The following is a 25,135-nucleotide window of genomic DNA, read 5'->3' as shown; positions in this document are numbered from 1 at the left end:
GAATATATCGTTGTACTCTTAGAGTTTTCGTTTTCAATACCTTGCAAGTTGCCATGAGCTCTCAAGTAAATCAGGTCAAACTAGTAAACAAGGTTGTTGGGCAAGTAGACCTAGGCTCAAAGGAAACACTTGTGCAATCTGGTTTGTGGAAGAGAATGAACTGCAACAAATTTCCGCCCGTTCAAGGTCAGGCTAACACTGTCGAGTAAGTTTTTGAAATGTTAAGTCCATTACAAACAACAGAAACCGGTCTCAGAGCACGCGTATGATAAAAGAAATAGTAATTAGTACAGCTAAGAGGGAAAAAATGTACGTTTCTGATACAGTTACAATGGCCGGAAACTCTTCGGACAGGGGAAAAAGTGGGAGGAAAAGCCTGGAAATGCCGTCATTTGACATGCAATAGGATCTGTAACTGCGGTGCTCAAGTCATATCCCATGTACAGAAGGGAGGGAATTTTGTCTTTGTTTTTTGAATTTTTTTTTTTTTTCAGTACTCATCGACAGATGAGTATTATCCATAGATGACTCAGCAAAGATCTATAGTGAGATGCTTTCCATTACTTCCTGATTGAAAGGAGCTCAAAGCTCCGGAGAGGATCATCTCGGCTGCCTCTTGCAGCTGCAGAGCGCTTGGGTTCGTAACCTCTGTTCCCGGTAGATGGGCGGCTACTGCTTGAGACTAATCTGCTTGTGCGACCGTCACTGGGAGTGTGATCACCTGAGGAGCTTGGCTTACTGCTGGCCATAGCCTTTCTTGAAGTGCTGCCATACCGAGAGGAATTGCGTCCCCTTTCAGAATCATGGTGCTGAAAAAGCAACAATAGCTCTCCATAAGAATTTTTCTCACAAAAATTGCACGCTTTCAACTCGAATACTTGGGATGAATAGCATGCAAAATTAAGGGTGAGAAGCATATCATGCAAGTGAGAAGAGATGACACATTATTCCAACGAATTTAAACTACCAGGACCAAACCAGAGATGACTCACGTAAACAAAGCACTAAATTTTATAGTTTGCAATTCTTCTAAACTTGGGACCTTTCACCTAACTAGGCCAGGATTCAACTTTGCTTTTGTTAAAATTTTAAAACAAAGAAAGGACGTAACAATAAGGTCATAGAAAATCGGTAAAACATAAGTGTACGGGTAATAATTATGAAAATCAAGATATCAACTTTACATTTTGGACTTTGAAACTGATAAAGTTTTCAATGCGGCAGGACTAAGTTCTTTTACTTGGTGACTTCTCAAGATCCAATTTTCAGAATGAAAGCAAATCGGCAAGACTAAACTCATGTAGCTTAACACATTCACAAACTGTCCATGCACAAAGCAAGGGAATAATTAAGAATAAAATACTGTCAGATATCAAGTCTTTACCGCATCTCTGGGTGAAGGTACATCGTCAAAAGACCTGTGTTTCAAATGATCCTGACGTGGACTAGAACCTGAGGTGTTTCTCCTTGAAAATGCTTCAACTGCACCCGAGAATCGATCTCGAATCTCTTTCCCAACTGGATAAGACAATTGCATAAAAGGGTTTAATAATTGTGGGAAACCAAAAAGGAGACTGCAGAGTGTAAAATTGTTGTGGAAAGTTAAACAACAGCTGAAGAAAGGAAGCTACACTGAAAAATCATAGAAAACTAAGTCCTCGAATACGAAATAAATCTTCAAGAGTAATTGGCATCTCCTAGTTCCAGAAATCAAAGCTTAGGACTTATTAGTGATAAGTTTGAGATATAAGAGCTAAACAGGACATCAAAGTCAAAAGCACACAGCAAATCCATAACTTCTTAATTAAATCAAGGTCAATTGTCCAATTTGGCACCTAAATGAAATATATTCTTTGAAGAGTGAGCAACACCTGATCCTCTTTCAGGTCTTTCCATAGATGGCCCTGCGCTTAAACCCGCTTTCCCACTGGCATGCTAAAAACAGAGAAAATAACCAAGTAAATAACATTCATATCAGATCAACACTTGAACATAACATTTCCAAACACTAACCCATCCTCTAGAGGTGCCACCAATCTGAGGGTGCTTCAACACAGTCCAGTCAAATATATAGTCAAATTGATAACCTGCAAGTAATCATTATATTAATATCCTGACCCCAAACACAAATAAAGAAAACACTAACCATTACAAGGAAAAAAGTTTATGAATCTAAAACAAAATACCCAAATTTGTGAATATTACCTTCTCGAATAAATAAGTCTCTGAAAAGCCTCTTTAAATAAGAATAATCTGGCTTGTCTTCAAACCGCAATGATCGGCAGTAATGAAAGTAGGATACAAATTCAGCTGGATGAGATCTGCACAGCACCTGTTAAACATATCTGTGGCTATATTATCCATGTTGCAACGTTAACAAGAATTCCCAGCAGAAGAGGGTCAATAACAGCAGCATGTTGTGTGCGAATGTGCATCCACAAGGAAACATATGCTTGAATACATATGTATGAAGTTATAAACAAACATAAAGCGCTGAATTATCAGACTAGGCTTGGTTCAAGTAGCCTCTTAAACACATTTATTGTCCAAATCCATGCAAACATTGAGCCAGTCAAGAACCCAACCAAAATAAATGGAAGTGCCAGTCTTCCTGGTCGAGACTTTTTTCATATCTGCCCCATTTCTAATCTTTGGTCGATCTCAACCAAAATATATGTAAATACACACACACACACACACACACACACACACACACACACACACACACATATATAATATAACACGTGTAGAATGTCCACTCTTGGAACATAAGAAGTTGTTAGCAATAAGAATGCAAGGAGAAAGTTGTTACCTCTATAGGAGTTGTCATTTTCTTTTCACTGATTTTGTCGTACTTTTGCTTCTTTGTACCAGCTTTTAAACCTTGCCAGGGAAGGCTGATTGGAGGAAAAAGACGAAAAAAACGAGGAATAAAAAAATAGAATAAGATACAATGTGGCATCAAATACCCAAAATCAGGTATCAAATGGCCAAAAAAAAAAAAAAAAAAAAAAAAACAAGTGCCAAGGACTAACCTTCCTCTTAAGAAATACATCAGCACATAACCAAGAGATTCCAAATCATCTCTTCTGCTTTGCTCTGAATGTGAAATAAAACACAATGAGAATAAGTAGCGCATGGTAAGTTGGATATCCATTACTGATATAATTTACATAGCAATATATAATGAAATAAAATATCTCTCACCAATTCCAAGGTGGGTGTTAACACTTGCATAGCGAGCAGTTCCTGTAAGGTTCTTGTTCTCCCTAACAAATGAAAAAGAAACAAAAATGACCTTTCATAGCGACAACATCAAAGCCAACGGTGGCACAGAAGAATAAAAAGTACAAGAGTAAAATATTAAGTCAAATCTAACAGAAATGGAAGAGGCACAGAGATATGTCGATAGTACATGAATCGCGACAGACAACTCACAGAAGCATATTTGACACGAGCAGTGACTTTACAAAACACTTTACGAAAAAATTATCATAAGCTGCCACTTTACAAATAAAATTTACCTGTATGGTATGTGCTTATGAGTCTGAAGATCCCTATACTTCTTTGCAAGCCAAAATCAATAGCATACACCTGTGACAAGAAATGTCAGATATATTACAGTTCTAAAGAAAAACGTGTGAATGGAGTGTTAAACAAAGAAAGATTTGAAATCTCGACCCTAATACCATATGAGATCCCCACTATCAAAAAAAATTCCAGCAGTAAGTGTTCCATTAGTGCAGTAATTGCTATAATTCGCACAGTAACTGCAATTAAACAAGAAAAATTACCTGATTGGCTTTACGCGCTAGGCCCACTAAAAAGTTGTCTGGCTTTATATCACGGTGAAGAAAACCTCTTGTGTGCATGTATTCAACCCTGTTAATCTGAAGGATGGCATAAAAAAAAAAAGTAAAAACAAATATCCTGGCCATTTTAAACATATAAGTTGAAGGATGGTTAGAAGCACTTACCAATTGATCTGCAAGCATCAACACTGTTTTTAATGTGAACTTCCTATTGCAGTAGTTGAACAAATCTTCCAAACTAGGTCCAAGAAGGTCAATAACCATGATGTTGTAGTCACCCTCAACTCCAAACCACTTGAGGTGGGGTATTCCAGCTTCATCATAAAATGACAATGGTTAGTTGTTCACTATCAATTATTGGTAAGAAAACTTATCTGAGAGAGAGAGAGAGAGAGGACACTTACTTCCTCCTTGAAGAAGCATATACAATTTTGACTCATAATGAAGCTGGGGATGCTTGGTCTTCACAGGTTCCTGGAATTTGGAAAATAAACTAGCTCGTCAAATGCATACCCATTATGACTATTGAATTATATGTACATGGTACAAATACGGGCCGTAACAAGGTTTTACTCGACTGGAACTTTTTGATATCAAAATGCATCCATGTTAAATCTAAATAATAAAAAAAGATATGCTTCCCATCCAGAATTTTCATCCATTACATAACTGAAAAGAAATGAAGAACATAAAGCATGAAGTAAGCTTCGAATCTAACTCGCATAGAACTTGTTCACTATGAAATCTAAAGTACCATTGCTACTCTTATTCACAAAGATTCGAAAGAGATTATTTACTTTGTTCTTTGACTTTCTCTAGTGATTAAAGAAATATTGAACAAAACATAATTTTAATCAACACGTTCATTAAACCGAATAAATCATACTGCTTCAAGAAACAAACATAATGAATTACCCGAAGCTCACACTCAACATATTCTAGTATATTAATGAAGCCGCCCATTTATAACTCAGGCACAAAAATATACAATGCTTGCAAACATTTAGCCATAAACCAAACATCAGAACTGAATCTACGATTTGAGGATCCATCACATACCAGCTTAACAGCCACCTCCTCCCCACTTTGTACATTTACACCTAACACCAGAACAGCAATTTCATTACAAAACACATAAAATTAACACAATGAATAATTTTCAAGAGGAAAAAAGGATATCAAGCACTGATTACCACACCTAAATAGAGTTCTCCGAAAGACCCACTCCCAATCTTCCTCCCCAGCTTAAACTTCCCCGCAATCACATGCTCCATGATGCAACAATGTCCAATACGATTCGACCCACAAGCTCAAACTGGCTTTATTTCACAGCAATTTGTGCAAAATTCAGCCTTTATTGTTTGCATAACCCAGAAACCGCCAAACAATAACCCCCAAATCTCCACCAAAAATTAAAACCAAAAGATTTTCAATTGACACCTCCGATCAAAACCTTCGATTTTTCCCCCAGTAACTCGGCCTAAGAACCACTCCGAGCATTAAATTACCATCAAATGGAAAATAAATAAGAAATCCCAGAAAATCCAACTGGGAAATCCGATTTTATCGACAACAACGACACAGAAAGAGGGCTACTTTTTCGAAAATCAAAGGACCCCCTTTTTCCCAGCTGCACATCCAGAACGCCTCCAATCCCAAATCGACGATTGCAGACGGCGAATTCGAATCTTGAATCACAAGACCATTGACCTACATTGACCTCGAAGCCCTCGAATCACAAGCCAAAACACAAAAAACTCTTCGAAAATTTGAAATCAGCTGCGAAATATGTAAAAGTAGCAAATCAAATAAGGATCAACTGGGAGGTTTTTTGTTGGATCGGACAGAGCTAGAAACAAATCATTTATACATATGAACAGAAAATAGGGACAATGGCGGAGGAAAATAATTTCTAGAGAGAGAAAGGAGAGAGAGAAATGGGGGAGGGCAGGATAAGGGAAAAGGAGGTTGGAGACGATTATATTTGTTTTTTTTTTTTTTTTTTTTTTTTTGGTTTTGGATATTGCAATTTCTTTCTCCATTTTATTTATGAAAAAAAAAAAGTAAGTTACAAGATAAAGAGGTAATAAAATATGAGGGGTGAAAGAATCACGTTAGGTAAAAGGCAAAGTTTGAAAAGGAAATTCAAAGAATAATACAAGAAAAAGAAAATTAAATATGTGATGCATAAAACGTAATTATACAATGTTACTATTTAATCGAATTATAACATGTGAATTTCTCTTTTAAAATAATATATTACGTGACTTATATTTTTTAAAATTTTAAAAGTTTTTCTAATTTTTAACAAAAGTGTCTCTTAAAATAAAATAAATTTACAAAATCGCGCCTGCACTTTTTCTTATTTTCTGTCTGTTTTTTTTATATGTTTTTTGGGTAAAAATTAGTTTAGTTTAGATAAGATGGGATATTCTCTATCTTTCTCTCTCCATTTTCGCCTTGTTCTGATCTGGAAGAAGGCCAGTCTGATCTGGTATTTTGCCATTTTGTCTCTCTGGGTGTCACATATGGAGTTTATGGCCTTTTTTGGGTCAGAAATTTAGGCCATTTTGGTGTTGGATTGCTGCGTCTTCTATGTTGCATCTCCAAGTCCACCACCCAAAAATTAGACTACTTGATAGTCTGGACTACCGAAGACATTCCGAAAAATTAATCATTAAGCTTAATGAGAAAGGATAAGAGCATCTTTAAGAGAGTTGGCCAAATTTATCATTAAAACATGAATTCTTCAATGGTGGTTGGGGATGAACGAAGTGTACACAGATAGAAAGAATACTTTCTGTATTTCTGTTTTCTTAATGAAGAAGAAATTACATCTGAGTATATATACACTTTGCTAAATAACCTTAGTGACTAATGACCACTAGATTAGCATCTAATAACAGAGATTAGTTACAACCAAAATTACAGCTGTTTAAACCATAAAAATATCTACTGATGAGGTGTCCCTTTACCCTCCCTCAAGCTAAGCGGAGGAGCACCGAGAGAAAGCTTGGACTGCAGTAGCTTAAATCTGGCCTTAGGCAGGGCCTTGGTATGAATGTCAGCAATCTGATGATGGGTACTGATATGAAGGACCTGAATCAGATTTGCTAAAACAAGTTCACGAATGTAATGATAGTCAAGTTCCACATGTTTTGTGCGAGCATGGAAAACTGGATTAGAAGCCAGAGAAATGGCAGAAACATTATCACACCAGAGTTTGGGAACCTGCCTAAGAGGAAAAAGGACATCCTGTAACAGTTTACAGATCCAGGTTAATTCGGCAGCTGTGTGAGCAAGGGACCTATATTCAGCCTCTGTTGACGATCTAGCAACAGTGTGTTGCTTCTTGGCACTCCAACTAATCAGATTGGGACCAAGATACACACAATAACCACTGGTTGAGCGTCTGTCAAAAGGGCAGCCAGCCCAATCAGCATCCGAAAAGGCTGTAAGATGCAATGGACCTGGCTTGAACCACAGACCTTGAGTAATAGAACCTTTGAGAAAACGCAAGATTCGCTTGACTGCTTGAAGGTGAGGTTCGCGCGGACAATGGAGAAATTGACACACTTGGTTGACAGCAAAAGAGATATCGGGTCTTGTCCAAGTAAGATACTGAAGGGCACCTACAATGGATCTGTACTCCTTGGGATTGGGTAGTAAAGGACCAGTGTGATCCAATTTAACAGATCCAAGAGGAGTAGAACAGGGTTTGCAGCCATCCATATTTGTTTTAACAAGTAAATCAAGAGCATACTTGCCTTGAGACAAGAAGAGGCCAGTGGAGGTTCTGTGAACTTCTAAGCCGAGGAAGAAATGAAGGGGACCCAAATCCTTGACAGGAAATAAACTGCTCAATTTTTGAATGAAGGCCTGACAGTGAGAAGCATTTGGACCAGTCACAAGAATATCATCGACATACACAAGGACTATAACCAGAGAGGGTTGTGTTTGAACAAAGAGAGAGGAATCAGATTGGGAATTTGCAAAACCAAGAGAGCTGAGAGCATGAAAAAGTCTGTCATACCAGGCTCTGGGAGCCTGTTTTAAACCATAGAGAGACTTGGTAAGTTTGCAAACAAAGGATGACTGTGATTGATCAATAAATCCAGGTGGTTGCTGCATAAAGACTGCTTCCTTCAGATTGCCATGCAGAAAAGCATTACTGATATCTAATTGATTTAGAAACCAGTTGTGTTGAACAGCAAGTGTGAGTAAAATTCGAATTGTAACAGGCTTTGCAACCGGACTAAATGTCTCCTGAAAGTCAACCCCCTCTTGTTGATGAAACCCTTTAGCTACAAGACGAGCTTTGTACCGGTCAATGGTACCATCTGGTTTTCTCTTAATCCGGAACACCCATTTACACCCGACAACATTCTGAGTGGGAGATGGAGGAACTAACGTCCAAGTACCAGTACTTTGCAAGGCTTGATACTCTGCAAACATTGCTTGTCGCCAATGCTCATATTTGGAAGCCTGAGCATAAGTAGTCGGGACAAAGGTGCTGGTGTCAATAGGGTGCTTGGTAGCAGCTAAAACCTTGGGTTTAAAGATCCCAGCTTTGGACCGGGTGATCATAGGATGTGTGTATGTAGGAATAATAGGGGGAGAAGAAGCAACAGGTATGGAGGATGAAACAGGGACTGAAGAGGCAACAGGGACTGGAGATGCAGCAGGGACTGGAGATGCAGCAGGTACAGGTGAGGAAGGAGAGATAGTAGGAGAGGATAGTAGGGAAGATGGAGCTGCAGTAGATAAGGGAGCAGTGCTATCCAAGATTGAGGAGTGAGGCTTATCCCAATAAGGAAAGGGAAGAGTAAATGAGGAAGAAGAATGGGAGGCAGATCCCAATGAGTTAGGACCCTGTGACGGAGATGTGCTTTTGAAAGGAAAATGATCCTCATAAAACAAAACATGTCTTGATATGTATACTCGATGAGATTGAATGTCCAAGCACCTGTAACCCTTGTGTTGCAAACTATAGCCGAGAAAGACACACTGTGTACTCTTGCCATCAAGTTTGGAAGAAACATATGGTTTAAGCCAGGGATAACAGCTACACCCAAAAATTTTCAGCTTTGAATAATCTGGAGCCCTTTTAAAAAGTAGTTCCCAAGGAGAGATGACCAGATTTGATAAGGGTAACCGATTAATAAGATACAAGGCTGTGCTGAAAGCGTCTACCCAGTATTTATGAGGTACACTAGAAGCAACTAGGAGAGTGCGAGCAGTTTCTGTGAGATGTCGATGCTTACGCTCAACACACCCATTTTGCTCGGGAGTGTGAGGACAGCTATATTGATGACAAATACCATGAGTAGCAAGGAAAGAATTAAAGGCAGAACCAGTAAATTCACCTCCAGAATCAGATCTGAAAATTTTTATTCGATTGCCAACCAAGTTTTCAACATAAGCCTTGAAACGGACAAATACAGAAAACACTTCAGATTTTGCCTTCAAAGGGAACAGCCATGTGTATTTAGTGAACTCATCAACAAAAAGAACATAATACTTGAAACCACTGACAGAGACAACTGGAGCTGGACCCCAAACATCACAGTGAATCAGTTCAAGACTTGCAGAAGCACGACTAGTACTGGAAGAAAAGGGCAATTTGTGATTTTTACCAATGGCACAATCAGTACAAAAGAAGCTAACAGAATTGCTACCACTATGAGCAAGATGAGCTTTATTTAAAATCTTCCTAAACATTGCTGCAGAGGGATGGCCAAGCCGCCTATGCCAGGTCGGAAGAGAAGCTTTAGTGCTAAGAAACGCTGAAGGGGCAGAAGTGGAGGGAATGCCTTGAAGAGGATAGAAGCCTTCATGGACCGGTCCTTGAAAAAGCATCCTCCCCGTAGAGCGATCCTTGATTGTAGAACCATCAGAATCAAGGGTCAATGCACAACAATTATCTTTTAAAAACTGATAGGCAGAGAGAAGATTGAATTTCATCTTGGGAACATGAAGGACATTGTTCAATCGAAATGTAGCGGATGGTGTTTTAAGCAAAGAAGTACCAGAATGATGAATGGACATACCTTGTCCATCACCAATGTAAACCTTATCTTCGCCGGAGTAGGGAACAGGAGATTGAAGAGCAGCAATATCATTAGTGATATGAGATGTAGCACCAGAATCAATGAGCCACGAAGGAGAAGTTTTAGAATTCGTGTGAACACACATGGCAGCCAATTTGGCAGGGGGTATTTTGCCAGCATACGCATGATTCATGCGTTCATAACAGTCAATAGCTTCATGGTCAAGAGAGTGACAGATTTGACAAGAAGTTTTACCCCCAAAATAAGAACCAGAGTTGGTGTGAGTATTGCGATTGAAACCACCAGAGTTAGAGCGATTGCCACCAGAAGTATGGCGAAAAGAACCAGAGCCATTTCCTGAATTAGAAACGTTACCACGAAACTGAGAAAAGTGCCTGGAGTAGTTACCACGATTTTGGCGCTGAGAAAACCCTTTGCCATTGCCACGATTGTTCTGAAACCTGGGAGGAGCAGTGAACTGTGCAGCATAGGCTTGAGGAAAAGGAGAGTATGGTGGTGTAGGCAGAAGAGGACCCTGAGACTGAGCTACAAAGGCCTGAAAAGGTTCTTGAGCGGAAGAGACAACACCTTTCTTTTTGCGATTCATGAATAATTCCTTGTTGATTAATAAACCATGCAGTTCATCCAAAGTAGTAGAAGAGATGCGCAACATAATAGAGTCAATAAACGATTCATAGTCATCAGATAAACCATTGAGAGTGACAGCAATAAGATCCTGATCAGAGACTGGGGAACCAGCCGCCATTAGGGCATCAGAAATACCTTTGATGCGCTGCAGATACTCAGAAATCGAAGAATCACCTTTGTGTATGGCATGGAGACGAGAGCGAAGTTGGTGAATATGAGCAGCAGAGACACCTCCAAATCGATTTTCAAGATTAATCCAAAGATCGTGAGACGAAGTGACACCGACAGTAAACGGAATGATTTCTTCAGAGAGAGTAGAGTTAAGCCAAATCAGAATGTTTTGATCCTTCTCATACCAAGCTTCATAGGCAGGATTAGGGTTTCCAGTAAGACAACCATGCTGATCAAGAAGATAAGGCGGTGGAGGGAGCTCAGAACCGTCAACAATACCGGTGAGCTTGTAGCGCCTGAAGATTGGAGCAAATAGAGCCTTCCAGACTAAGTAATTATCACGCTTCAGCTTCGTAGGCACCATACAAGTAATATTCTGGATGGTGATTGATGCAATCGACGAATGAGAAAAATTAGGGTTCATCGCAGAGAAATTGGGGGCGACGAATTCAGACGATGCAGGATTTGGAGGAACAATTTCAGGAGGAGAAGGCGACGAGGAGGCCGTCGCCATTGTTGAGAAGAGGAAGCTCGAGATCAAGAAGAACGAACCGCAAAGAAAGGAGGATCGAAGAGCGATGAAGCAGAGAGGCGAATGATACCAAGATAGAAAGAATACTTTCTGTATTTCTGTTTTCTTAATGAAGAAGAAATTACATCTGAGTATATATACACTTTGCTAAATAACCTTAGTGACTAATGACCACTAGATTAGCATCTAATAACAGAGATTAGTTACAACCAAAATTACAGCTGTTTAAACCATAAAAATATCTACTGATGAGGTGTCCCTTTATACACTTCTATGTACATTTCCTCTCCTTCATCCCATTCCTCTTTTCTCCTATGTATTTGGCTCTTTTCTCCTATGTATTAACCCTATAGTTTTTGTTTGGTTTTTTAATCAAAATTATCATATGAGACTGGTATAATTCTTTATTTTGGTGTCTAAGTTTGTTCACTTCAATCATTTTGGTCATTTGGTAGAAATTTTTTGTTAAATAAGAAATAATAATAATAATTCAATTTAATAAACAACGGACTCCAATGATTTGATAAAAAAAGAAAAGAATATTTTTGTTATTTTATCCTTTTAACAGATTTTGCACGAAATGATCAAAATGATTGACAGTGGACAAACTCATGACCAGTTCTACCGATTTTAAATCTCAGAGAACCTCCACCTTCGCCCTCTCCATTATTCCATATTCCTCATTTTCTCATGTATCTCCCAACTACTAAAGCAAAAAAATTAAAACCAAAAACTAAGAACCAAATAATTATAATTAAAAATTGAAAGCTAAAATAACTATCGTGCAATTCCTAAAAATTCGATTGATTAGAGAAAATAGTTAATCATATTATAATTTCTAGTATTTCGTAATTTTAACTTCCTCTATCCATGATTGATTTTTCTTGACAAATAAAAGTAACAATAAAAGAAAAGTTAACCAATGGTAAAGAAAATTCATGGCTAAATTGATTGATTTCTTTGTCATAATTTGTGGATGATGTGAGATACCAACACGAGCCAGCCCACTCCCACTTCGCCCCTTCCGCCGACACAAAGCAAAATCAAATCAATTGACTTATGCTTTCGGTGCTCTTACACATTTCAGATCTTACTTTTACCTCAAAACAATTTTCCACCACATTATGTACTTTTACTCTGGCTCTTCTTACGAATCTAGGATTTCATAAGAATTTAATCCAGACATAAAAGCATAAAAAAATTAAAAAAACCATCCGACTTCTTTTACTTTGTCACCAAGTAATCCGGATATATATTATGCGTCTGAGTGTGTCTATACACACACGTGCATGTGCGCACACACATACATACCAATACCACAAGGACTTCTCTAGCTAATTTAATTTCTTATCTCACAAGTAAGCACTTAGATGTGTTAGGAATCAATCATTAGTAAAAATGTAAATAAATCTTAGAAAAACACATAAAAGTGCTTCCTGGAAAAAATACATAAATAGTGTTTCTTGCAAAAAACACTTAAATGCTTTCTGAAAGAAGTACATAACTGGTGCTTCTTACAGAAAGCATTTAAAATGCTTTTGGAATCCAAAAATATTTTCTCTAAAAATGTTTTCAGTCATTTTAAAAGTACATCCAAACGAACCCTTAATCTCAATGGGACAAGCATCGTGAGCACAATCCTACAAGAAGACTGAAAACCCTAACTTATTCTTTAACCTATAATAAATTCGTAACTTGATAAACTTTAACCTATACATTCATAAGTTCGTATATCAAAAGTCCAAAACAAACAAGATCGTCTTTAGGGAGCAATGGATTCGAAAGCAAAACGCCAGACGCCAAGAGATAGGATCAGTGAATTACCGGACGCGATTCTCTGTCACTTACTTTCATTCCTTCCAACTTTGCATGTTGTACGGACCACGAGTTTGTATACAAGATGGAACAACTTATGGTGTACCAGTGCTCCCATTAGCCTACAGTTTGATAGCAGAGATTTTTCTTCTGCTAGAGATTTTTCTTATGCACCTCAACAACAAAGGAGGTTTATGAGGTTTGTTGACGGCGTAATGAAATTATGCGGCTCATCGTGCAACATTAGAAAACTATGTCTTCATTGTCAGTCTTTCGCTTTTAAAGATGAAGATTTCTCTTGTATTCATAGATGGATATCCACTGCCATCAAGAACAATGTTATTGAACTTGATCTTTATTTGTTCAGTATTAATTATGATTTCGTCAAGAAGTTAGTTGAAATGCCTCCGAGCTTTTACGGGTGCAGATCATTGGGGACTCTGAAGTTGGACACAAATTATATTACCTTTACATCAGGTTGTTTCCCAAGTCTCAAGTACCTCCATGTTACATCTCATAACAGTATTATCGGCGAGATCTTTCTGAACTGCCCTGCGCTTGAAGATTTGACTATAATTGGAAACATGGGAAGAGATGTTTTGGTAGTTAACATCTCTGCACCTCAACTGAAGACGTTAACAACTGATACTCTTGAGTGCGAGTTTTTTGTTGATGCCCAGAGACTTGAAAACCTCCATGTCAATATGAATTGGGCTTGTTTGTCGTCGAATTATGTTTTGGAGAATTCTAAATCCTTGGTCAAGGCCAAAATTCATCTCAAATATTATATGCCTCCAAAATATATGTATCAATATCCATCCTATGCTGACACTATATCTACGTTACTCGCAGGTACTTCAAGTGTTAAATATTTGACTCTTTTAGTTCCTCAATATCTGGAGGCACACTATCTGCCTGATTTGAGAATTTGAATCAACTGGAACTAGATCTTCGTTGCTTTTGCTGGGGACTTGTAATAGATTTGCTCATGAAATCTCCTAATCTGAAACACTTTCTCTTAAACCTTCATCGTACAGCATGGGATCGCGATTACAAGCCAGTCGATCCATCAGTGCTTGTGCCAGTGTGTCTCTCATCACACCTTAAGACTATCTCCATGCGCGGATTCCACGGAGAACAGGAGGAGGTTGAAGTGCTGAAGTATTTGTTAAAGTACGGTGAGGTTTTGAATAAGATGACGATTTCTCCGAAGAATTTCGTAGGCAGTTCGGCATGTCTTACAAAAGAGGAGTTGTGCAAGGAAATTTTGTTGTTTCAAAAGGGCTCAGAGACTTGCCAAGTTGAAGTTATCTAGAATGGAAGCAGTTTTAGGTTTTTCTAATAAATGGGTTCATATAGTTCTCAAATTGTAATTTGACATCATATTTTGTTATTTTGAATGCAATTATGGTCCAACATTTTTTTTGAAAAAAAAAAAAAATATTCTAATCAATGCATGTAAACTTGAGATTTAAACATCGTACTTGTTTTAAGAGTTCTGAATATTAGACAGATCATGTGTTTCTTCCTTTCTCATGTTACATAATATACATTTTTACGTGGACGTGTTGTCATAACAAACATTATATGATGTCCTATTTAGTAAAAACTAAATTCTAAAAAATATTGATGGCAATTTGGAAAACAATATAACGGCCGGCATCATAATCTTCATCTTTATGTCAATACTATCTGGATTGACATATCTGATTTTGGGATCTTCATGTTTCAAGGTTTGTGTCCATTTACCACTTTTTTTTTTTTCTTGTTCTGTTTTTATCCCTTTTCAATCTTTTTATTATCGATCTCATTTTTTTTTTTACCTCTAAATTCGAATGATTTTTTTTTTCTTGTAAATTATATAAAGTTTTGTAGAATGCGAAACTTGTAGCTTTAACGGTACAGCACTTTTTAATTCCCACATGCACGGCGATCTTCGACAATTTGAAGGCATCTGAATGGAAATTTTTATAACAAGAGACTAAATCCTTAATGTTATTAGGTGATTAGATGCGATTAATTATTTAATTGAAAAGAAAAACAAATGTAGTTGGGCATCAATCATGGTATTAAAAGTTGGCGAAGTTCTTAACTTGCACGCATCGAACTATGAAATCAAACACAAATACAAATTGCCATGCTGACCAAAATTCAGATTACCAAATCTGACTCGTGATGTTTGTGCAGATAACTAAACACAATAATGGCAGGATCAGGAACTGTTTTCTCTTCTGCTTTGGAAGGGATGAATCATGTTAAATCCGAATCCGGCGAGATGCTGGCCAAGCCTTTCTTGGATGTGTGCAAACACTTGCTGCCTGTTTTAGGTATGAGAGTTTGATTTTTAACCCGAAAGCGGATTGAATTTAATGTGTTTTGATGCTGACAAGACCATATTTTTCTCGATTCATTGTTTCGATTCCAGACAAGTTTGGAGCTGCCTTTGCCCCTGTGAAATCTGATATTGGTAATAACGTATCGGTAAGGTGCTGTCTTTTTTCTAGGAAAATAATGTAACTTTTTGGACAAGCAATCTGTCTTGGTTTTTTAATGTTTGCAAGGTTTTTGATGTTCTTCTGTACATTACAGAGGTTGGATTCTAAGTATTCGTCGAGCCCATCAGAATTTAACCTCTTGTATAGCATAGTTCGGGTTGAGATTGAAGTGAAAACCGCGAAATCCTCATCTAGTTGCACAAATGCTCTACTCTGGCTAACAAGGTATGTCATGTTCATGTTGCATGCTTTCTGCCTGCAAGCCAAACCTTGTGTTTTTGAGAATTGAATGTGCTTAGGGCTATGGATTACTTGGTGGAGCTGTTTCGGAATCTACATGATAATCCAGACTGGCCAATGTCGAAGGCTTGTAGCGAAGCGTACGCCAAGACGCTGAAGAAATCGCATAACTGGCTAGCTAGCTCAAGTTTTAGTGTAAGAAATCTCATTCTCTTTTCAATTAGATATTCATGCTCTTGCAGTTAAGTTTATTGTCGATATATTGACAATTCTATTGACCGCATATTGCCAACGTTGGCATCAAAGTATCAACAATATCAATAATATTCGTAACATATCGGCATTTTTGAAAAGGTAGCGTAATTTTTCTGAGCTGTTGAATTGAAATGCAGGTTGGAATTAAGCTTGCTCCAGAGAGGAAGAAATTTATGGACATATTAGGTGGTGAAACTCCTGAATTAAACTCTGATATGGGGAAATTCTGCACGAACTTCTCTCCACTCCTCGAAGAGAATCACAAGTTCTTGGTAGGGTTCTTCGTGTTCGGGCAACGTAGTTTCGTTCGAATTTGCATAATTTGGTTTAAGTTTTGCCTTTTTAATCTTTTTACAGGACTCTGTTGGAATGGACGATTTGAAAGCTTGATGCATGTTCTAAATGAAATTTGTTTATAAATTGTGTATGTATTTTAATGCAAAGATTGTATTTGTATTTGTATTCTTTGTAACCCTTGCTCACTTTTCTACGAAATACAGAGCTGTAAGGAGTTTGTAACTCAAGTGGTGAAAAATAATCATCCTTCAATTAATGGTAGGCCAAACGGTCACACGTACTCCATGTCATCCCGTTGTGTTGTTCACGTGTTAGGGTTGAAAATTCACTACATGTGAGAGGGCGTATTAAGAATGAATATTATATTGGTGGAAGGAGAAACCTTACATATCCTTATAAGTAAATTGGATTACTCTCCATATATTCTCCCTTGCCACCATTGTTTGTATTAAAAAAATACAATGTTATTGATTTGCTTACTTTACCACTAAGCTCGAATGTGACAATTTGATTCATTTCTTTCTAGTTCATGACAATGATCGAACAATCCTTAAAAACTAAAGAAATTAACTGTTTATTTTAAGCTAATCTTATGGCTAACCGAAGTAAGAATTCTAGGCGAATTAAGTTATAACTATTAACTAATGCTATTGTCAAAACGTCTGGTGAAACTCGAGTTGGGTCAACCCGAAATTGTCCAAGTTCAACCTAAGTTTTAACCTGATTCTAAAAATTACAAAATCTTCGTGGCGCGTAGATCGAGTAACTATTGAGCTAACTACGTTCTTCTTGTGATGTGTGCGTGCCAACTCGCAACTGAGCTCGGGCAAATAGAATAAATGTGGTGGTGGTGGTGTCGAATGTGTTGCTTACTTCTGCACTTAAGCGATTGCGGCCAAAGAAGGAACACGTCTCGGCCTTGGGTTCTAGAACCTAAAGACAAGGTTGCTAGATCACTGCAAAATTCACTAACTGGTTCGACTTTTAATATGCCGAACATGAAGTAACCTGGTAATACCTCACTTTGGAGAGAAGCTAATAAAAACCTTTTCAAAATAATTAGAAACTCTTCGCACGTTGAAATCTGGATAGGTAACCAACCGACACATAAATAGTGTTGTTAATCCAAATTGAATATGCTCTTTGATAGCTTGATCCTATGACTCCAGTGCTGTTAATTTAAACTGAAGATGTCGCCGGTTGCTAACATACTACTATTAATCCAAACATCTGCTGATGAGAGGGTTATGATAATTAGTATTTTTCTCAGGAGTGTGAGAAGGATTTCACGTAAATGAGAGTTTTCGCATATAACTTTTGAGTTGTTTGTTGAGTTCAAGGGGTGTTTACATTGCAATCCCTCATATTTATAGTTACAAATCCCTTGATACCCAAGTCTAATATACTCGATCACCACGTCACAAATCCCTTGCTAGTTCTGTTGAGTCTGTTGTGTTTGGTTTTACCCATAGGGTGAACAATCGTGCATATGAAGCAGCTTACGTCCCAGATGTTGGTGGTTACCTTAAATGAGAATGTATGAAACCCGAATTTCTTTTCAATATTCTTGCGGAAAATATAAACTTATCTATTATAATCAAATAAATATATCATTTGAAAAACAAAAGAAAACAAAAAACAAAGAAACAAAAAGACCATCCTGGATGATTTTATCTTCCAACCCCACATGAAATGCTGGAGACCACATTCTCCAACAAGAATCATACTTCCCTCTAGAGGCCACATGCAAAAAATCCAATTATCTTGGAATTATCTAATCTTTGTTATCAACTCAAGGGATAAACCTAACAGGTTGGCCTACCACATTGACTTTATCAATTCAATGGATAAAGCCTCTCACAGAGCATATTCGATGCATTTTGACCTCGTCAAATGTCTCCACAAGATAATTCCTAACGATAATCCAATAGTAGTATATGGTAAAAATATTGAAATCCAACGCCCTCACCGTTAAACAGGTCAATGGCGCAAAATCGGATTCAAACAGATCAACTTAGTGAAAAATAAAAACTGCCAACGTAAATGGTATTCACTTTCTTTACGATGACTGTAACTTCTAATGAAAGAGGAACATGAGAAATGTGTGATTTGTAAAGCATATATAAAGTTTTGGGGGCTCATAACTTCTGTAGTACAAGATTTTACCGCTGCATTCATAACTATACTGTGACTCCTAAACATGGTCAACGTGCAAACCATTGAGCAAACTTTAAAAACGGGTAATGGACTTGAGTCTTGACCAAGTAAACACGAGGATGTTAGCATCCGAACATAGAAACACACACGTGCCATCTTATTTTGATGCATTATAGGTCTCACATGTACTAACGACTAAAATTAGTTCACAAACGCATATTCGACTAATCATAGCACTTATCTTGCTCTAATTTTCTACAAATCCGCTATATATGCAGGTGTTATATATATCTAGATGTAGCGATTTCCTCCACAAGTAATTTCCACCCCAAAGAAATAGCTAACAAACAATGGAAATTCATAAGCTTCCACCATTCATTACAACCTCTAAACCTTCTATATTTAGCACGTCAAAGTTTTTATTTTCACTCTAATTTTCTCGCCGAAAAATACGACGTACTTCTGGTTGACAATCATGGAATTAGGGAAGAAAGAAGAATGCATTACCATCGAATCAACGAGATAAACGATAGGTTTACTTTAATTAAGCATAATTTGTTTTCCAGTTCATTCCTTTTCCCATCACTGCCACCCTCAATGCCACATTTGTCAAAAGCTGTTGTTAGTTTTTGAACACATTTTTCCTTTTCTTTCTAAAGTTTTCCCCATCTTGCAAATTAATACAAGAAAGTGAATATTCTTAGCTTCTTAGGGAAAAAAATTATAGTTCTGAATGCAGCCTTCTCCCGTACGGGCCTGTAAAATTCGGCCTTGCATCAAGGTATCGTAATCGAAACGCAGAAGAATATGATTTTTTTGTTGTTGTTCCTTTTATCAATAAATTGTCGTCTATTAGATTTGAACACAAAAAAGGACGAATTGCGGTCCTATTTGCATTAGCCCTTTCATATGGTTTATTTTGATTTTCAATTATTAACTTCTTCTTCTATTGTCAATGTTACAGAATTGGAGGACAAATTTTGGATTCTACATCTAGTAGAGAATTTCCAAGAGTAGTTTTAATTAATTTGTTTAATTAGAATGGCGGCGAAAGATGCAAAGAATAGCAAGATGGTGGCGAAGGACGCAAATAATGGCAAGATGGTGATGAAAGATGCAAATAACAACAAGATGAAGGGCCTCTTGAAAGGCCTAAGATACATTTCTCAAATTTTTGGTATGTGTAAAATTGGAAGAAGGTTGCAATTAGAGTGATTTTTAGGGTCATTTTTATAAATTTCTCAAAGAAATGGCATTCCTTTCGGCAGATGATAACAAAAACCAAGAAATGCAGATTGGGCTTCCTACAGATGTAAAGCATGTGGCTCATATAGGATGGGATGGCCCTTCAACTGCTAGTTCTCCAAGCTGGGTAATTAACCATGTTTACTTTTCTTTTGACAAAGTTTATCGTCTACGAGATTCGAATTCTGCTCGTAACCTATTTTTTGACAAAGTGGAGACTGAGAGCGGCTAGACGAGACCATCATATGGGTTTTATTTTTCATGCAGATGAATGAGTTTCAAGCTCCACCAGGATTTCAACAGTCAGCACCTTTAGGCAATGGAGAGATGAAAGAAGATTATGGGGTCAAATGGGTCTCTGAAGGTACTTTTATTTATTTATTTATAAAAAAACACGCAATATTGACGCGTTTGCTTAGAGAGCGTCAGTAAATACGTAGTTTTCTCTCTAAACACATTTCGGTTAACATGTTAATGTTGTAAATGTATGTAGATTCAAGCCAGAAAGGTTCAAGGGGTGCTAGGTCACCGGCACATGACATGCCGGATTTACCCAAGTCGTCAAGGCGGCATTCATCGAACGGCCACGGAGGTGGTGGAACGGATTCCCCCAAGAAGGAAAAATCAGATAAAGTTAAGCATACAAGGAGGTCTTCTAAGAATAGGGAGACATCGGATATTAGTACTAGGGGCATCCAGCAACCCACGGATCCAAGTCAAGGCAGCGAGTCGCCGCAAAACCTACCGGACATCCCTAAGAAAACGCGACGGAAGAAGTCGAAGGACTCGTCCATTGGGAGTTCATCAGGGTCAAGGAGATCTAAACACCATGCTAGTTCAGAAACATGTCCATCTCCTGGACACCAATCTGCAACCATTTCTCAGAGATCTTTTCAAGAGGGGGAGGACAAGGGATTTACATGAACTTCTTCACAACGTTGATTATTTTGTTGTAGCTAGAATCTTTAATCAGGCTAGCTATATAAAATGTATCAGAAAGTGAAGCCAAAGAAATGTAATTTTCAGACTAATAACATCATTTCAATTTTTGAAACATTTTACCTTGTTTTTCTCGATCGAAAAACAGCTTCATTAGAAAATCATACGACCTAAATAAATCATCCGTGGAACATCTCACAAAAGCATAAGTTCTTTATACTTTAGTCCAACTTGATCCCACGATAATCCAATATAGTATATGAGAATTGACCTAGTCAGACAACCTATCAAAATTTTCTCCTACAACCTATGCTTGAAAATTTCAATGCAAACCAACTGTGTGCAATACAGTACAAGGGTGATCTGCTTTTGTCTCTCTTTCATGATTTGAGTTCAATTTTGCCCAGAATTAGACAACATTCCAAAACATGTTTGAGATCAATTTCACATGTATTTAGTATTGTCTATCATACATTTACAACTTTCAACATGCTTTCTACAGTTTTAAAATCCGCAATATCACGCGCGCAATTTTTGCTAGTTCATCACTAATTGACAGAAAAATTGTGGTAAAAAGAACAAAATAATAGTATGATGAAAGATAGTTATAATAATTTATATGCACTTTCCATTGACAAAAGGTCCATAATTACATTAACGTTCCCCTGTAAATCCTTGTGACTGCGCATATCTAAAAATTCATACTCCGTTTCAGTAATTATCACCTCTTATCTTCTCTGTTAGAAGACCTAATCCCAGTTAAAAAAAAATGAACTCTCAAATCCCTAGCTTAAATGTTTTTAGCCATAAAAACCAGATCCCAAAGTAGATGTCAAGTGATGGCATGATGATATGATTTGTTTTGTTTGCCCTAAAAAAACAAAAAAACCTAGCTATGGAGAATACCTGGTTTGTTACGATGACGCTACTATGTTAGTTTTTTAATCTAATCAACACTATTATATGGTTTTAACGTTCCTAATGATAGTGTTGGATTGATTTAGAACTAGTCGCAATGATGTTCGAATTATAGATATACGTCCGAACTGTGACTTGTGACATTGTTTGTTAATTTTTTGTTTTCTTGAGTTCCCCCAACATTTGCATAACACAAGGTTGATGCTTCTCGTTTTTGTTAACTAAGATGAGTGTAACAATTGGAACTAGTTTTTCAATTTGTCATATCATCTAGTATTCAAAACTGTGGAACTAAAACGGTGAAAAGCCCGTAATAATGGTGTTGGGTACTGTAACAACAAATGGCGGTGAACAAACAGTTGATATGATGGTTCCCTCATGTCAAACCTATCCAAGAGCTTGTGTTCTTATTTTCAAGGTAGTTGCATAGGAATGCATCCGTCTACGGGCGATGTTCTAACAGTACATCTATTGGCTCTGCCTCGACAAACATGGTATGGACTATGGACTAAGAAAAGAGAAGTTACTGGCAGAAATCAATGGCCTTTGATCCAACTCACACATGTCTTTGGATCCGATGAAGTTACGAAATATACTTCATATCATTACTTTGCAAAGATTAACATGAGTAGCGAAACAACTCATCAAAAACTTCACTTGTTTTGTTTACAAGAGAATCGTTTGAGGTTGAATCAAAACGACTTAATATTCATAACATAAACTTGAATCACGTAAAACCAAAGTACCTTACTCTTAGATTGAAAGCAGATCAAATGAAGGTAGTAGCAGTCCCATTCTGGGGACATGGCTTTTAAAGGCTGTGAGATGCAAGGCTTTTGCCACCATATTGAAAATGTCAATGTGTTCGTACATGTTCAAAACTCTCTCCATTGTGTAAACATTGGTTTAGGTCATCAACACCGTCAATGCGGGAGAACATTGAAAGGAACCCAAAACTAAGTCCAAATCCAATATTTTAGGCACGGGCCACGCCCAATATCAAATTACTTTCAATGCCAAATATTTTGACATCACGGTTTAAAAGCATGTCAAAATCGCATTTTTATACCGTACTTGTAATATGATATATATATATATATATATACAATCAAAGTAAATTTCATTGAAGAGAAAACTAATACAAGGTAAGAACAACTCAAAAAAAGAGTACAAAATAGCCAAGCAAAAGCCCAACTCCATAAACGAAAACTACAATGAGAAGGACCTAAGTGAGCAACCCATAGCAACAACCAAACCGAAAAACCTAGACAGCCACCTTTACCAAAACAGCCGCACCGCCACCACAGATCTGTTGCCACCACCCGGAAGAAGGGCCAAAGAACCAAATGGATGAACGGAAAATGGGCGTAGGCAAGCTACCCGATTTGCGACCACTCCTATAATCCTACCAAATAGTGCAAAATACACTTTAAATGCTACGAACCACCAAAGTGCGCCTTTGGAGGAGATCCTAGGGGAAGACACCCAATGAAAAGAGTAGCAAGGATAGATGATAGAAGATTCACGGTGAGGAGCGATGTTTGGAGAGGAACAAGGCAAAGAAAACAGATTTGAGATAAACTCAGGGATGACTGAGACCAAGCTCAGAACAACCTGAGACACAAAATGCTCAGAAAGAAAACAACCGAAAGCTAAATGCAAAAACTAATAATCTAAATCTCCATCCATGGTGGCTTGGAGAAGGGAAAAAACGTGGTGGAGTCGGAGGAAAAGGGAGAGATGGGAAATTGGGAGGAAAGAGAGGGAGAGAAGGGGAGAAAGTAAGGAAACATATGGTGGAAAAAGGAGAAGAGGAAGAAAGGCAAAAATCAGGGAGAGATGGGTGATATGGATATGAAATGGAGGGCAGAAGAAAGGGGAAAAGGGAGGAAGGCGAGGAGGGAAGGGCATTGGGTTGCCGCCGACCCCAAGCCGGAGCAAGAGGCCGACGACAGAGATGGTTTTAGAGATGTAGGCGCTTTGGGGGAGAGAGAGGGCACATATATAAGGATAGTCATCCCCTTTTGTTGATGGTTTACGGGAGAAATTTGGTTCACTCTAACGCGGAATTTTGTAATATGATAAATAAGGTAATAAAAGTCAATGAGGTAAGTGAAAGACTCCTACTTAAGATTTCATTGCATATATGCTTTGATTTCAGATTAATTAGGTCAACCAACTCGGTTACAATACAATCACTAAACTTAGATGGGTTTATCTTATTACTCAGTTGGTTAAGAGCATTTATCTTTACACTCAATGTCCCGTGTTTGATATTTTCTCCTCGTAATTTAAATGAATTTAGTGTCAATTATTCTATCATTTATATATAGAAAGAACTTAGACGAGATATGGCTCATTAACGTAAAAACATGACAACTAATCCAAATTTAAGTATTCAATTCAACCATAAAAAACATAGCAGTTATAACGAGAGACTTGTAGCTTATTTGGTTAAAGAACATTCATTTGTATATTCGACATCTTGAGTTTGATTCTCCCTCTTGGAAAAGGATTCTCTCTGGATCCCTTCCTCCTAATCCACCAAGTTTGGGGATCCGAACCATTGAAATTTGATCCAACGGCTACAAATAGGGGTCCACTTTAAAAGTTATAATAATTTTAGCCGTTGGATCAAATTTCAATGGTCTGGATCCTCGAACTTTGTGGATTAGGAAGAAGGGATCCGGAGAGGATCCATTTCCCTCCCTCTTTGATATAGAGGGATGATAGACCTACCCCATTGTCCTATTTTTCACCCACATTATAATTTCACCCACTATAAAAAAATAATAAACTAAAACCGTATTTTCCCACCCACTATTATTCCTAAAATAACCTTTATCACAACACCACACCTTCATTCTTTGCACCCCTAGTCCCTCCCTAAACTTCCTGTAGCAACCAAATGCGTTAATTGGTAGCCATGGTTGCAAGTCAAGAGGACCAAGTAGGGAAGAAAGAGTAGCCCATGAAGGACAACTAACCCTCTTTCCCCTTATCATCCCATCCCTCTTCTCCTTCTGCCATTCTCTTTCTCCTCCTCTTCTCCTTGCCCTTCCTCCACCACCTTAATCTCCCATGCTTCCTCTGATCCTCTGCCTCTGTTTTCAACCCAAAATCCCCAATCTTGGTATTGAAATGATACAAGGGCAAAATCTTAGACGAGCTCACTGTTTCCTTTGAAATTTGGATGGTCATTAGTCTCTTGCCTTCTCCAGCAATAGGTAACTATTGCGGTCTAGGCTACAAGAAAGTTTTAGACCAACAACAACTTTTGGTTGTGGCGGTTGAAGCCGAGGGAGAGATAAAACGGAAGAGAGAGAAAACCACAGGGCACGCACAAAGAGACGGTGGGGGGAGAGAAAAGGGGTAGGGTTTAAAAGTCTTTTTCTATAAGGATAAACATGTGACTAATATTTTCATTAAAATGTGGGTGAAAAAATAGGATAATGGGATGGATTTATCAGCCCTCTTAATAGATTGCTTGTCTCAATCGGATTTGACTTCATTTTTAACTTTTTCATCCTAAACTCACCTAAGCGTTTATTTTTGTCCCTT

At 37.8% G+C, this 25,135-nt stretch overlaps 4 protein-coding genes across 4 annotated transcripts; 3 read left to right on the top strand and 1 right to left on the bottom strand.

Annotated features, from left to right (window-relative positions):
* Positions 1-161: 161 nt before the first annotated feature.
* LOC125469918 (casein kinase 1-like protein 6) lies at positions 162-5,723 on the bottom strand. Its single transcript, XM_048568107.1, is given in 15 exon segments — positions 162-809; positions 1,385-1,518; positions 1,872-1,935; positions 2,014-2,087; positions 2,206-2,332; positions 2,813-2,897; positions 3,036-3,099; positions 3,208-3,269; positions 3,525-3,573; positions 3,576-3,594; positions 3,795-3,890; positions 3,978-4,126; positions 4,217-4,286; positions 4,872-4,912; positions 5,011-5,723. Coding segments are annotated over 15 exon segments (1,359 nt in total). The 5' UTR covers positions 5,087-5,723; the 3' UTR covers positions 162-560.
* A 7,262-nt stretch (positions 5,724-12,985) lies between these two features.
* On the top strand, positions 12,986-14,343 carry LOC103928794 (F-box/FBD/LRR-repeat protein At1g78750-like). The gene is made up of 2 exons (XM_048591411.1): positions 12,986-13,726; positions 13,954-14,343. The coding sequence occupies exons 1-2, from the start codon at positions 12,986-12,988 to the stop codon at positions 14,341-14,343; spliced, it is 1,131 nt and encodes a 376-aa protein (XP_048447368.1).
* An 811-nt stretch (positions 14,344-15,154) lies between these two features.
* Positions 15,155-16,605, top strand: LOC103928764 (glycolipid transfer protein 1). The gene is made up of 6 exons (XM_009337844.3): positions 15,155-15,355; positions 15,454-15,509; positions 15,618-15,748; positions 15,823-15,958; positions 16,156-16,290; positions 16,376-16,605. Exons 1-6 carry the CDS (start codon positions 15,232-15,234, stop codon positions 16,406-16,408), a joined length of 615 nt encoding a protein of 204 aa, XP_009336119.1. The 5' UTR covers positions 15,155-15,231; the 3' UTR covers positions 16,409-16,605.
* Positions 16,606-19,099: 2,494 nt separating this feature from the next.
* Positions 19,100-20,792, top strand: LOC103928793 (CRIB domain-containing protein RIC6). The gene is made up of 5 exons (XM_009337882.3): positions 19,100-19,253; positions 19,437-19,649; positions 19,741-19,844; positions 19,985-20,081; positions 20,211-20,792. The coding sequence occupies exons 2-5, from the start codon at positions 19,514-19,516 to the stop codon at positions 20,639-20,641; spliced, it is 768 nt and encodes a 255-aa protein (XP_009336157.1). The 5' UTR covers positions 19,100-19,253; positions 19,437-19,513; the 3' UTR covers positions 20,642-20,792.
* Positions 20,793-25,135: the final 4,343 nt, after the last annotated feature.

Source organism: the organism of the source record quoted next, unplaced genomic scaffold (assembly GCF_019419815.1).
Source record: "Pyrus x bretschneideri cultivar Hongxiangsu unplaced genomic scaffold, Pyrus_bretschneideri_v1 Contig10, whole genome shotgun sequence".
Classification (NCBI taxonomy): domain Eukaryota; kingdom Viridiplantae; phylum Streptophyta; class Magnoliopsida; order Rosales; family Rosaceae; genus Pyrus; species Pyrus x bretschneideri.
This window is presented reverse-complemented; position numbering and strand designations above follow the sequence as displayed.